This window comes from Otolemur garnettii, unplaced genomic scaffold (assembly GCF_000181295.1).
Source record: "Otolemur garnettii isolate 467f Iridium unplaced genomic scaffold, OtoGar3 scaffold00015, whole genome shotgun sequence".
Taxonomy (NCBI): Eukaryota; Metazoa; Chordata; class Mammalia; order Primates; family Galagidae; genus Otolemur; species Otolemur garnettii.
Genome location: NW_003852410.1, coordinates 15,454,358 through 15,469,541, shown reverse-complemented (window position 1 = coordinate 15,469,541; position 15,184 = coordinate 15,454,358). Strand labels below are relative to the sequence as shown.

At 41.4% G+C, this 15,184-nt stretch overlaps 1 protein-coding gene across 1 annotated transcript in view; it reads right to left on the bottom strand.

Moving 5' to 3' along the window:
• EIF4E3 (eukaryotic translation initiation factor 4E family member 3) overlaps positions 1 to 15,184 on the bottom strand; it is a 72,933-nt gene that overhangs the window by 7,869 nt on the left and 49,880 nt on the right. The window contains exons 4-6 of the mRNA XM_012802495.2: positions 6,355 to 6,449; positions 5,144 to 5,204; positions 2,185 to 2,251 (exon numbers count right to left, since the gene is read on the bottom strand). Coding sequence (XP_012657949.1) covers positions 2,185 to 2,251; positions 5,144 to 5,204; positions 6,355 to 6,380 — 154 coding nt within the window. The 5' untranslated portion in view covers positions 6,381 to 6,449. The remainder of the gene's footprint in view (positions 1 to 2,184; positions 2,252 to 5,143; positions 5,205 to 6,354; positions 6,450 to 15,184) is intronic.

The window sequence follows — 15,184 nt, the reverse complement described above, 5'->3', positions numbered from 1 at the left end:
ATTTGATTCTTGGTTAAATGTGTATGACTTGACGAAATATATAAATGTTCCAAACCAGGCAACATTAGCCTACAGTGTTAAAAGTTAGCTTGGAGGCCACCTTTGAAGGAAGGGAAGATGGGGGGATTCCAAGGGGCTGGTAATGTCCGATTAGGATGCTAGTTATAAGAATATGCTTACTTATGAGTATTTCTCAAAGTGTATCCTTTTCTGTAAGTATGTCCAATTCAAACAAAAAGTTCCCCCAAATAAATAAATAAATGAAAGTACCTAATTATGGCTATCCCTGGAAACTCACTATCCCATCAAGAAAAGATTTTTTAGGCATAAGTTTCTTATTTTTAAATTTGCACTATAAGAATAGTCTTTCTTTTTTCTTTTTTTGGCCCAGGCTGGGTTTGAACCCACCAACTCTGGCATATGGGGTCAGCACCCTACTCCTTTGAGCCACAGGCACTGCCCCATGAATAGTCTTGCTGGAGCTCAATGTTTTATTTCATGTGACAATAAAATCATCAAATAAAGAGGAAAGCTTTGCAATTTATCACTTTCAAGAATGGCCATGAAATCATTCGATCAGCCTTTTGAGGAAATATTCGCATTTCCCAGTCTTTTGGTATCAACTATGTCTATCCTACTCGTCGGGGGTAATGTAATTGACGGATGTGGAATATGCTAACTTGTCAATGTTTCAGTCTGGCTTGGCTTTGGGCAACTAAGGCACAGTGACTAGTGCAGCACTTTCATGAATGGCACAGTAAAAGCTTGCAACTTCACGCAAAGGCAAATGGACCAGGGACTATGTAATATTCATGAGTAGAATCGCCCAGCAAAATCTTGATTAGGTTACTGGCAGCATAAGACATGGGAGCCTGGAGGAGCCACTGTCTAGAGAGGATGGAAGCGAGACCCAGAGAGATCAGCTGACTCAGTTAAAGTGGCAGAGGTGGTTTACAGAAGACCTGTGGTTAATGGTTAACGGTGCCCTCACTCCGGAAATCAACCATGGAGCAACTGGTCTTCTCTACTCAGTACTGGCTATCCATTATTACTTAGACTATTCCCCCTGGTTCTGGAAACAGGAATAATTCATACAGAAAATCTCCTCTCCCAGGGATTTACGTATTTTACACAAAGTGCACTTTTATCTGTATGTTATCAAGTTGCTAACTACTTCCTATTAAAATAGAAGAAACATGTTATTTTTAAGACAAATTTATCTTAACACAGGCTTTGTCTTAAATGACTAGAAAATGGCTTCAGCAGTAAGAAAGTAAAAGTAGGATTATTGAAACTGCTAGTGAGATGAATTTGAAACTTGCCATGGGACTGGTAAGGCCTATAGGGACTCTCCGAGACAGCACCATTTAAGAAGTCTGAAGGCTGACTGATCAGTATCATTGGCTTAAAAAAAAAAAAAAAACCCCAAAAAACCCCACAAAACTTAACTGAAAGCTGAAGAGGAAAAATATTATCCTAATGCTACCTCAGAAGCATTCAGAAGGAAATACCTAAGAAGAAAACAAAACTTTAAACAAGCAATTAAATTCTCTTTGAGTGGTTCCGTGATAAGCACATAGCCAAACAAAAAGTACTCACGGAGGCTCTCAGAAATTCACTCAGCATTTGACAATGGTCTCCAAAGGGAAGCTCTGCAGACCTTATGTTCTATCCTCCACTGTGGCACCCTGGGTAGTAATGCTGAGCCAGCCCTGACTACCTGCTCCTCCTGAGCAGCGGCCCAAAGAGGGAGGGGAAGGGACTGAGAGGGACAGAAGGGGCTGTGCCTGCTACCTACCAGCGGAGGCCCCAAAGGCACCCTCCCCTTTTGGAAGTACTTAAATAGATAAAGGAAACCTACTACAAATTGTGTCAAGAGCCCAAGTGACGTCAAATTTGTCTTTTCTTTCTGCCTATTTTGGACAGATGGATGGCTGTTGGTACTATTAAGTTGAGCTATAAGGGAAAAAAAGATATATGCAAACAATATACAAATAAAAACGTAATAGATATATATGTAAATATACCTATGTACATACACACATGTATCTAACACCAAACACCATAATCACATTAAAAAAGAATCTGAGTAGCTTCATGGTTACAAAGTAAACAAACTTCCACAAGAAACAAGCATGAGGCAGCACGAACCAGGCATAGACGACCCCTCCGGGGCTGCTTTACCTGCTGCAGCGCAGTCTGTGAACTGTTCCCCGATAGTTGCTAACAACAATTCTTTCCAAACTGTGGACTGATGTGGGAAAAGAATAAAAACAAAAACAAAACAAAACAAAACACATATATGCATTTTAGACAGTTATCTTCAGGAGCTAAACAAGTTACATCTTCTTCAACTTCACATGCGCTTTCTGTGCCCACATTTGGAGCTTGCAGACACCTCCAAATCATAGGTGCAAATAGTTACACCGGTGGCCTGTATTGTATTGGTTTACAAGTGATCCAAAGTCTTATGAAAGCTAAGCTTTAGTAAAACTTCTGGTGAAATTCAGAACAACAGAAGAAAATACATTAAAATGGCTTAAAATGTTTAAATTTTTTTTTTTTTGCCTCTCACTGATTCAAAATGTATCAGTGAATTCCATTTGAATGCTATTAACATAATTCTTCTCCTCAAAACTCTTCTTTTTTTTTTCTTTATAGAGTTTATAAAGTATTTCAAGGGTTACACAAGTAAAGAACACTTGAGGAAATTTTTTGTTTACTTAATACTAGAGACTTGGAAAATTCAATTCACCTGAGGCAGATACCTATGTTGGGTGATAGAACTTTATGTATGAATGTGTGGAATTTCCTTGGAAGAATTAGTGCATGTTCTGGTCTATCTCCTACACTGGTGTTCCTTCTACTCAAGAATTACTAATGCTGGGTGGCGCCTGTGGCTCAAAGGAGTAGGGCGCTGGCCCCATATGCCAGAGGTGGCGGGTTCAAACCCAGCCACGGCCAAAAAAAATAGAATTACTAATGCCATCTAAACAGACAGTCAGAATCCACTCAGGTTACTGGAGGCCTAAAAGTTCTTCTAGTTATTCCCTTTGAAAAGTTCTTGGTCCCATTTATCCTCCTTGCCCTGGTTCATAGGCTCTAAAGTCTGTCAGAACTGGGTGAACCCTGAAAGGCTGCTTACTATCTGTGACTCAAGTACATCATCAGCCTCTCTGAGCATTAGTTACTTTAGACGAACAAGAAATAATAATAGGGCTGACCTCATAGGGTTGTTGTGACTATTAGTCAACGGATGCATTCAAAGTGCTGAACACCATGATTGCAACCTTACCATTTAAGCCCACCCCATAAATAGCTGTGTGTTTGCTGTATGTCAGGTGCTTTAAACACATTAACTATAATAATAGTGTTTATTGTTGTGTCCTCACTAGCAGACTAGCTAAATTTTAAAACCAAGGCTGGGGCTGTTAAATAGGAAATTGAAAGGTGACCTTTCACCCTCAGGGAGGTTTCCCTTTTCCTTCCCCAGACTCTCCCTCTGGACTTCTGGTCTATTAGTCTTCCATCCACAGGGCATCCCAAAAGTTGCCCCTAAAGTCACCATACTGAAGGAGAATGAGAATTGTAGCTAAACGTACCTTTATTTACAAAATACTCGTTCCAAAATGTTACAAAACATTAACAAAACATTCTCTACAAAGGCCACTTCTTTGTAAAATTTTGTAATGAATGTTTTGTAAACAAAAGTACATTTAGCTACAATTTCCCATTCTCCCTATGCACGGTGACTTTAGTGACAACGTTTGGGACACCCTGTAGACATCATCACTCCCATTTTCTCTTGTCTGACTGCAGTCCTTGATGCTGTTAATGATGAAGTTGAGAGTGGGGAGAGAAGTTAGGGGAAAGGAAAACAAATTATCCTGCTCTGAATTCACACAAGGCTGACCCACAAGCCTCCCTCTGGTTGATGATTAAGAGTAGGCTGAGCTGCCTGGGCCCAGGGCACTCGTATGGACTTGAAAGCATTACCATTTGTGACCCAAGGGGCCCAAGTGAGCTGACAAGGAAAGAAAGGACAAAACTGCCTTTCAGAGGCTTTTCAATGAATGTTGACATCCTAACTACTTCTACTAGCGCTCAAAGTCTAGTGTCAGTAAACAGAGAACATGAAAAGGCATAAAGCACTCATAAAGAAATTAAGACAAAAATCCTCACTCTTTGAAATTGTCATTGCTCTCTTTTAGAAGGGGTGAGTGGAGGGACTTCATATGCTTTGCCTGGTCTGTTATTTGCTCCCCTGGTATTTTTCATTATGTAAGCCAAGTAACAGTCAAATCTTCAAGCTACACATCTTGACTAATAGTTTTCACCTTTGACAAATAAATCTGGTCACAGCTTTAGGTATGTGCTAATAGGGAAATGACTCTAGCTTCAACAATGGGTCCCTGGAGACATTTCGATTCTTTTGAGTTTATCCACATGAAAGCAACCATGAAGAGGTAAGACTGGGGAGTATTTCCCCTTTTTCCATTTTTCAAAGAAGCTTTTTAGTTTCCCAGGGCTTAAATGATTTTAATGTTCATGTTTCTTTTTAGTCAATATGATAAAATTAAAGCCCACTCCTGGAAAATCTGTTATTTCTAAGGGTTGGCCACTGCCAACTAGCATCCCACCAGGTCATCACACCAATCAGGTTTCCATCAGCTCCAGAGGGAGGCTGAGCTAATGAGTGGTGGAGATGCAAGCTTCCCTATTCTCCATGCCATGGTCATGCTCTGCCAAGGCAGAAAGGCCTTTGCTCCCCAGTGGAGGAGGGCTGAGCTTCCTGCTACTACGTGAAACCCACTTCTATGTGTTAGTCGTGGCTGGCCAGGAGAAGACTACCATAAAAATAACCAATCTGCTTTTCTGTAAAGTTTTCAGCAATGATTCTTGCAGACTATGTGATACCATCACATGAATGGTGTAATTCCTACCAGGGAAGCACAATTACACATTTTCAAGGTGACAGCATAGGGCAGAAAATCATCAAGGTCAGAACAGAATCTCTTACTCTGAGGCCTACGTGGAGACCACCAGGTAGGCAGGCTGAATGAAAAGCACAAATGCCCCTCACAGGCAGTCTACAGTCATCCCAAACTCAGCCAGTTCTAGAAAAGGGTCAGAAAACACATACCGTGCTGTCCTTGGGAACTTTCATCTTCCATACACCACCCTTTGCATTACTCTCCTCTTCCCTGGAGCAAAGACCAACATTTAAAGTTATACTCAAGGATTAAGTCATTCTACCTTCATTGAGGTGAAGTATTTTGACATAAAAACAAAAAAGCCTGGGCATTTTTTCAATAAACTCTTCCTTAGTCCTTTTATTAGAAACAGAAGCAGATGAAAGAAAAAGGAAGAGGCGAGGGCTGGGAGGGAAGGTGGGATCCAGCAGCCACCAGGGCACAGTGGGAGACGAGGCCCAAGGCCCTCATCCCCAAGGAGGGGGGTGGAGAGGCTCCCTTGGCTCAGTGGGATGGACAGTGGAAACACCTGCTTCACGTGTGCAAGGCCTTTCATTTCCACGTCACATTCAGGACAAGGTCTCGTCTGATTCTCATGGCAACCTTGCACCACAGGCCTGACAGGTGTTCTGCAGTGGACATCTGCTGTGTTTCCCTCTTCAATATCTGCCCCTCTCTGGTACAAGCACCCTAACTTCCCTCTGAGGAGCCACCTCTCCCCACTCTCATGTCAGACCCACTCAGATAGGGTTGATTCCATCTTCTAGCTGTAGAGATGAGCATATAACCCAGGCCCACCTCTGCGAATCCTTGTCTCAATGACAAGCCAGGGACGGAAAGGGGACCCCAGTGAAGGCTAGTGAGTGCTGACATAGGCAAACTTGCAAGGGGCAAGACCAGGGCTTGTGAAGGCCATTTTTGCTACCCCAGAAAAGAGAAAGCTAAACTTAGAATTAAACCTAAAACGAGGCTTAAAAATTAAACCTATGCAAAAGGAAGCAAAACAAATCGGATGGAGAACACCTGATTCCTGATAACTTCTGAGCACTCAGATCTGCTGGAAATCCTGGTGAACTTCTCAGTTACAGATTGAAAAAGAAAAAAAAAATCCAGTTTTTGCTCAAAGTGGTTTTCTGCCATTTGCTACTAAATGAGCTGAGATATATTCGAATGTCATGAAATAAGGATTTATAACTGACTGGGACTCCAACCTGGGCAAACTACTACAAATTGTTAAAGAAGGCGAACCCTCAAACATGATCACTATCACAGACTTTCCATGGGTCCATGTGAGAGACACATCTCAGGGATATAATCTTTTTATATGTTTCAGAACAATTTCCCTCCCACCTTGACCTCGAATTACACTTTAGACACTCACCAAAGTGGTCGCCTCTCTCCTCTCATTAAATGGTAACTACATCTCAAAGGCAGGCTAGTCACAGGCGGGATATTATTATACACACTCCAGAATATCTTAAAAAAGAAAAAATGTTTTGTTTAGTATAAACAAAGTATTGATTTACTATGTTGCTAGATTATAAAATTAATGCATTAAAGAAAAAAATGGATTCTCATTAAGTTTCATCCATTCGAAATAGATTTTTCTAAGCAACACTTCTTTCTGCTAAAATATGTAATATAACATTAAAGAATGTTCCTTGCTGAGCTGGGTATGCGTCTGTAGTCCCAGCTACTCAAGTGAGTGGGGCAGGAGAATTGTTTGAGCCCAGGAGTTGTAGTACACAACGGCTACACCTGTAAATAGCCACTGCTCTTCAGCCAGGGCGTGCAGTGAGACCCTGACTCTAAAAAAGAAAAAAAAAGATGCTCCTTGCTGTTGTCAGCCAAGTTGTCTCAGAAAGCTATGGTTATTAAGCAAACATTCTTGTGCAATGTGTCTATACAAAGCTGGAAAGCATTTTGCTAATGATTTTTCTGACAGGTAGATGGTATCAAATAAAGCCTTAAGTACTAAATATATGTGTTGAACCATATTCCTCAGAACAGACTCAGTCTTCTCTCTAAGCCTAGAATGAGGCTGTGATGCTGTGGCTTGGGGGGAGGTGTAAAGGAGGCGAAGAGGAACCACCTTATGCACTCTGTCCTCCTTCCTTTCTTCTCCTAGAAGGATCAGGGAACAGCTTGGCTGCTGAAGCAACAAGTGGCCCACCATACAGGGTGTATCTGCATGTTTGCATCCTCCTAAAATTCCTTTGTTGAAATCCTAACCATTACTGCAACAGTATGAACAGGTGAGGCCTTTGGGAATTAATTAGGTCATGAAGGCAGAGCCACGATGACGGGATTAGTGTCCTCACAGGGAGAGAGCTAACCTTCTCTTCACCACCGAGGATACCAGGAGAAGGCGGCCTTCTATAAACCGGAAGAGAGCCCTCACCAGAACCCGATTATGTTGCCTCGCTGGTCTTAGACTTCTAGCCCCTAGAACTGTGGGAAACAAAGGGCATAACTGCTCAGTCTGTATCAGCATAACTGCTCAGTTTATGGTATTCTCCTATAGTAGCCTAGATTAAGATACAGGGTTATCGGTAAACAGAACTAGACTATATAAAATTAACAAAGTAATTGTAATAAAAAGAGGAACAGTAACATCAAATGACACTGAGATACTGCGTTTCTTAGGCTCTGTTCTATGAATTTTTACAAGGTTTTGTCATTTATCCTATAACAACCTTATGAGAAGAAATGATTACTGTCCTTGTTGTTTTATGGATGAGGGCACCAAGGCAGACACCTGCCCAAACACTACTGTTTGACATGACCATTAGGATTAGGATGCAGATTCAGGCTATGAAGAAGAAAACACATCCTGGTTTGTTTGAAATGGGTTGTAGAATTACCATGCTGTGAATCCTATGTTAGAATTACTGTGCAAATAAGAAATATCATTCTGTGTGGTGAAATAAGTAAAGGGTGATTATCTGGGTTCTCTTAGTGGGTTTGAGGCAAACAATAAACCAAACAGAGCAATTAGAAAGTGACTCCTAGGGTCTCATGAATTGAGTCACATAGGTGGAATGGAATTTTATCTATATTAATAGTATTCCTGAGGGGCTCTTCAAAACTGTATTGTATAAAAAAAAAAACCTGAATTAATTTCAAATGTGGCAATGATGAACTGTAAGATAAAACTGAAGGCAAAAAACCTCCCTGATGGTAGGTTTATTAATTGAGAATCCACCTTGCCTCCCCTTCTACGAAAATGGTACAAGCGTAGGTAGCAGCTGAAAGTAGGTTTGTAATAACAGTAGCTCCTCAGACAGATATCTGTCCTTATGGAGGCTTTGCTCGGTGTACAAATGATACAAATATGACAAACTTTAGTTTCTGTCATGGCGTGAATATGAATACACAGAGCTGGAATTTGAACCTAGACAAACGGATTCCAAGATCACTGTTCTTAATCACTCATCTATTTTCTTTGGAGCTATTACTACATGTTGAAAATGTTTTCCTACCAGTAAGATGCTCTGAGTGCCACTGAGTCTGGTGGTTGTCTTAACTCCAGCATGAGATCCCTGCTATGAAGTGACAATGACCTCTGCAGAAATTATGGACAAAATGAAACCCCCTGACTGAAGTATAACCAAGGGGACTTTGGTTCTGGCAAACTTCCTAAAAGGCATCCTGAACTAAAGTTCCGGCCCCCACACCTTTGTTAATGTTCCCAAATCCTGACTTTTTACCTAGTATTCTCAGTGCCCTGAATACATGCAGCAAAATGCTTCTGACGTTCCCAAGAGAAGAAAAACACTCTCGGGATTGTAGCTTTAAGAGCTTCTCTTCCAAGCAGAAACAGACAACTGGTTTTGTTTGTCTTGCAAATCTAACAGAAAGAGTCTACAACAGCCCAGGAAGATACAAGGGCAGCCTTAACTCTGACTTAACATTATTTATTAAAGCGTATATTTGCACACTTTGATCTCAAAATGGCTGCAAAATACCCAGTGACATCATTGAAAAGAGCCCCATTAAAAAAGTATGAGGAATTAAACCGGTCTCCTTATTGCAAACCTCATCCAATACGCAGTATATTTATTAAATATATCTGCTCATGAAACAGCTGGAGTAAGGGATCTGGCATCACTCAGCTCCCCATTCCCTTCTCCTCTCCTATAGAAGTGAAAAGGCTTAATAATACCCATTAAGCTCTTCGGTTGCCTACCCTGTAGGCAATATTTCTGTATTTTTGCTCATTATGTATTTGTAGTTGGTTCTTCTGTATTTCCGTTCATTATGTATTTCTAGTTGCTTTCTACGACCTGAATCCATGGCATTTATGGGCAGGACAGATAGCTGTCAGAACAGAGTAGGCAACTGAAGAGCTTAATGGATGTTTTTAACTCACAGTAGACAGAAAGGTGGAAATCAAAGTGCTTTCTGATTTATAAAAGCCAGATACTTGGGAAAGAAATGGGGTTTGCTTTGAATTCAGGAAAGGTTTGACTCAAAGACAGAACTAAAGTTTGGAGTTCTGATCCTAAAGTAGATGAAATGGTGGACAGGACATGAGGGCCATGTCCCACCATATAGGATGTTAACAAAATCCAAACTCTAAGGTGCGGAGTTTAAAGGCTTGGAGAGGAAGGAGGAATGGGGCCCAAACCTTGAGAGGATGAGAGAGAGCCCCACAGAAAGTCTGGAAACACCTAGTGCAGTGCGCAGCCTGCTTCCTGGATAGAGCCCCTGAGGCTGCAAGAACCCTCCAGAAGGCTCTCATTCCCGCAGGGCTGAGCACACACAGCCTGGTCTGAGAACAACTAGGGAGGCGGAAGGGTTATTCTTGCTGGGCAGGCCTGCCACAGCCTGACAAAGTTCCCCTTGTTCTGGTGGGGCATGGGGAAGGCAGCCAACATTTCTAAATCCACAATTTAGAGCATGAAATTGCCTGAAGGCCTATGGACAGTAAAGCACGGGGACTGGATGATGTGGGTATACATTACAGGGGTCAGGGCCAAAGGTGCTGGGCAACGCCCAAAGATAAGATGGGATTAGGTGCATTTCTGCATATGCCAGTTCATACAGAGAAGGGGAAGAGGGATTTTTCCCCAAAGACACTTAAACTGGAAGAGACTGAGTTTTAATTGGTAATAATAAATCTCCCTTCCTCCCACCCCAATATACACACACACATACAGAATGCCCTCCACTGCCGTGAGCAAACATGGAAACTCACAAGCCATTTGACTCCAGTCACAGTTCTGCATAACTGTGTTGTGACTCTATATGCTGATCCTGATCTCACTATTTATATAAAAAATAAATTAAATGATGGTTAAAAAATCTTGTTATACTTAATATAAGTCAGTGCTAGACAGAGCTGAGCAGCAGCCCTGGCTTCAGCTCCTCTCTGCCGTGGTTTTTGGTATTCTCCCTCTCTGACCTCAGGCCATTTCCTCCCCCTGTGTGGTTCCCTCCAGGTCATTCCAGTGCCGGACACCGCCCACTGTGGATTGCCTTGCTGGGCCCAGGGTGCTTAGTACTTTGAATTAATCTTTCCATCATTCTCCATCCAATACTGACCTATAAACTTCTTCTGCAGAACAGCCCTCTCTTCCCAAAGGTTTGGAAAGCAATCTGTTGCCCTAACTTAATGACCTATAAGGGCCAACAACTCCATGGTCAGGCGGCTTGACCTGATAAGTGATAAAGTCCTGATATTAGTGACCACTCATAAATGAGTTTGGCACACATCGGAGCAACACTCTCATAATTATAACTGATTATATATTGTTTAAGAAGACCTTCTGTTTATGATAAATGATGCTGAATTTCCATTTATAGAAGAAACGTGAAGTGTCTGTTTTATGTAAATTTAAGTAAAAAGTCAAGTGATGGGAAATACCTGGTAGAACATATTTGGACCAGCGTGGCAAAATCTTGAAGGTGATAAATCAAGTTACGGAGCTTTGGGATAGAGTGCTGTACAAGACAGAGTTTTTAACGATGCAGTTTTAGTCTTGCAGTAAGGCTGCAGGAAACTGGGGGGCAGGCAGCCCTCCCTTGCAAATCACATCTGACAGGCAGCTCTTCACTCTCCCACAGGTAACATGGGGCTTGTTCAAAAGCCATGCTCTATTCCGTGCTGCAACCACTGAGGTGCAGAAACACAAGAGGAATGTGGAAAATTTAAGCATGTTCACAAAAGAGTAAAAGGAAACCATAAGCATCAGAAAAGCACACCTAGATGGAAAACAGAACTTTCCAATGAAGGCAGGAACCTAGGGAATAAATTTAATTCCAGGCAGAGAGATTATTGTTGGCTGTGATAAAAGTGTCCTCAGCAGAGGTCGCTAGGTATTTTGGAGGCGGTGTCTCCTCCACTCCTCAGTCAGGGTTGGGAGGTAGAAGAGAGAGGACTGAACTCCAAGGGAGGAAGTTCTACTCCCAGAGGCAGGACATGATTGGCACTTACCTCTCAGCTTCAGTCTCTGTACCTAATAAATGGGAATAATGGTTCCTCCCCCATGTCCACCAACTGCAATCTGCTAAAGAGCCTCAAAGTATGAAAGACACATTTTGTGTGTATGTACAGCACCTCGAACTCTTGGGCTTAAGCGATTCTCTTGCCTCAGCCTCCCAAGTAGCTGGGACTACAGGCACCCGCCACAACACCCGGCTATTTTTTTTGTTGAAGTTGTCATTGTTGTTTAGCAGGCCTGGACTGGGTTCAAACCCGCCAGCTTCAATGTAAGTGGCCAGTGCCCTAACCATTGAGTTCTGGGTGCTGAGCCCACATTATGTCTTTATATAAGGCAATCATGAATAACACATAGTTCTTACTTTCCATCCAAACAGATATGGAAGAAAAACATAAAACAGGTTAGAGAGGCAGTTTCAGTGGTAACAAAGTAAGCGTTAAATGATCAACAATCAGAATAAAAAGATAGTGGGACAAAGGCGTGTCCTCAAATGACTTTAACCCCAGCGCCCTAGCTAGTTCTTAAATGCTAAGGACTATCCAAGAGATGTTAAGGACACTCGCAGGCTAACATTTCAAAAGTTATCAGTAGGTTGAATATGTTTTCATAAGCAGAGGTGTTAGCAATGGTATAATTCAGGGTACAAGAGCTTCAAATAAAGAATCTAGAAACACAACCATATAGTTTTCTAATATAAAATATGACTGAGGAATAGGCAAGTGATGGAGGATGAGCTATGATTACTACTGGACACCTCCTGGGTGCATTTTACTTTACTCTACCATTTCATTCTCACCACCACAATTATTCTGCTTCTATATAGGTGGATATACCAAGATCCAGAGAGGTTAAGTAATTTGTCTGAGCTGGTAAGTATCAGATATGGGATATAAACCCAGGCAGTATAGCTCCCCCACACCCTAGCCAGTCAACTGATGGAGCTGAGGGGTAGAATCCAGTAATACTTTAGTATAAGCTGGCAACATCTGAGGGCTTACTAAGTACCAGGCATTACTAAGAACTATGTATGTCAATCTTATTTAACCCTCACTCCATTTTAGGGAGTAGGCGCTGTTGTAACCTCAGTTTTATAGATGAGGAAATTGAGGAGAACAGAGACAGCAGAGAGGAAGAAACTTCCTGTCCACTCAGAGCAGTGTTTCTCAAACTTGTATTTGTTGTTTCCCTCCCCTCCCCTGAAGGAGCCCCTTTCCCTAATCACCCACAGGGATGCGTTAATACCACAGAGAGGCTGTGCACCTGTTTATGGGCTACATGGATCTATGCTTTGTACATAAAAAGAGCTCAAGATTTGTTCATCACCTGCTTCCCAAGAACCAATTTTTGCCCTCATTGAGAATGTGGAGCCAATAGCTTAATGAATCCACAATGACCCATGAAAGTGGTTCATTTATTCATTTCTTCTTTCTTTCTTTCTTTCTTTATTTAAAACAGAGTCTCACTAAGTCACCGTTGGTAGAGTGCTGAAGTGTCACAGCTCACAGCAACCTCAAATTCTTGGGCTTAAGCGATTCTCTTGCCTCAGCCTCCCAAGTAGCTGGGACTATAGGTACCTGCCACAATGCCTGGCTATTTTTTTTGTTGTTGTTATTGTAGTTGTCATTGTTCAGCAGGCCAGGGCCAGGTTCAAAACCACCAGCCCTGGTGTATGTGGCTGGCGCCCTAACCATGGAGCTACAGACGTTGAGCCTAATTTCTCATTTATTCAAACCTTCAAATTACTGAGTGAAGGAGACTCAACACGGCAGAGTGCAGTATTGTGTGATTCCATTAATATGAAGTTCAATAATAGAGTAAAATATGTATGGTGATAAAAATAAGAGTAGTGGTTGCTCTGGGGGTAGGTGTAAGGTTGACTGAAAGGGGGCATGAAGAAACTTCCTGGTGGCAGGTTGAGGTAGTTCACACCTGTGATCCTAGCACAGTGGGAGGTCAGGAGTTCCAGACCAGCCTGAGCAAGAGCAAAATTCCATCTCTACTAAAAATAGAAAAATTAGCCAGACATTGTGATGGGTGCCTGTAGTCCCAGCTACTCAGGAGGCTGAGGCAGGAGGATCCCTTGAACTCAGAAGTTTTATGTTGCTGTGAACTGGGCTGACACCATGGCACTCTAGCATGGGCAATAGAGTGAAACTCTATCTCAAAAAGAAAAAAAAAGAAAAGAAAATTTTCTTATATAAGGGAAAGTTTTTGTTGTGATCTGCATGGTGGTTACATGTGTCCATACCTTTGTCAAGGTTTACGCTTAAGAAGTCTGCATTTTCGGTAGTCTTTATATATACCAACAACAGTCAAGCTGAAAAATAGTCAAGAACGCATTCCATTTACAGTAGTGCCAAAGAAGAGAAATATCTGGGAGTTTACCTAACAAAGGATGTGAAAGATCTTTATAAAGAGAACTATGAAACTCTAAGGAAAGAAATAGCTGAAAATGTTAACAAATGGAAAAACATACTATGCTCATAGCTAGGAAGAATTAACATTGTTAAAATGTCCATACTGCTGAAAGCAATATATAATTTTAATGCAATCCCTATTAAAGTTCCATTGTCATACTTTAAAGATCTTGAAAAAAAATACTTTGTTTTATATGGAATCATAAAAAACCTTGAATAGCCAAGACATTACTCAGAAATAAAAACAAAGAAGGAGGAATCACACTACCAGACATCAGATTATACTATAAATCCATAGTGATCAAAACAGAATGGTACTGGCACAAAAACAGAGAGGTAGATGTATGGAACAGAATAGGAAACCAAGAGATGAAGCCAGCTACTTACCGTTATTTGATCTTTGACAAGCCAATTAAAAACATTGACTGGGGAAAAGACTTCCTATTTAGCAAATGGTGCTGGACGAACTGGCTGGTGACCTGCAAAAGTCTGAAACTGGATCCACACCTTTCACCACTAACTAAGATTGACTCTCACTGGATTAAAGATTGAAACTTAAGACATGGAACTATAAAAATACTAGAAGAAAGTGTAGGGAAAACACTTGGAGAAATCGGCCTGGGTGAAAATTTTGTGAAGAGGACCTTCTGGGCAACTGAAGCAACATCAAAACTATACTACTGGGACCCTATCAAATTAAAAAGCTTCTACACAGCCAAAAGCACAGTAAGTAAAGCAAGTAGACAGCCCTCAGAATGGGAGGAGATATTTGCTGGTTATGTCTCCAACAAAGGTCTAATAACCAGAATCCACAGAGAACTCAAACGTATTAGCAAGAAGAGAACAAGTGATCCCCTCTCAGGGTGGGCAAGGGACTTGAAGAGAAACTTCTCTGAAGAAGACAGACGAATGGCCTACAAACATATGAAAAAATGCTCACCATCCTTAATCATCAGAGAAATGCAAATCAAAACTACTTTGAGATAGATATCATCTAACACCAGTAAGATTAGCCCATATTACAAAATCCCAAAATCACAGATGCTGGCGTGGTTGTTGAGAAAAGGGAACACTTCTACACTGCTGGTGGGATTGCAAACTAATACATTCCTGTTGGAAAGACATCTAGAGAACACTTAAAGAACTAAAAATAGACCTGCCATTTGATCCTACAATTCCTCTATTAGGTATATATCCAGAAGACCAAAAATCACACTATAACAAAGATATTTGTAGATAATGTTCATTGCAGCCCAATTCATAATTGTTAGGTCATGGAAGAAGCCCAAGAGCCCATCGATCCATGAATGGATCAATAAATTGTGGGATATGTACACCATGGAATACT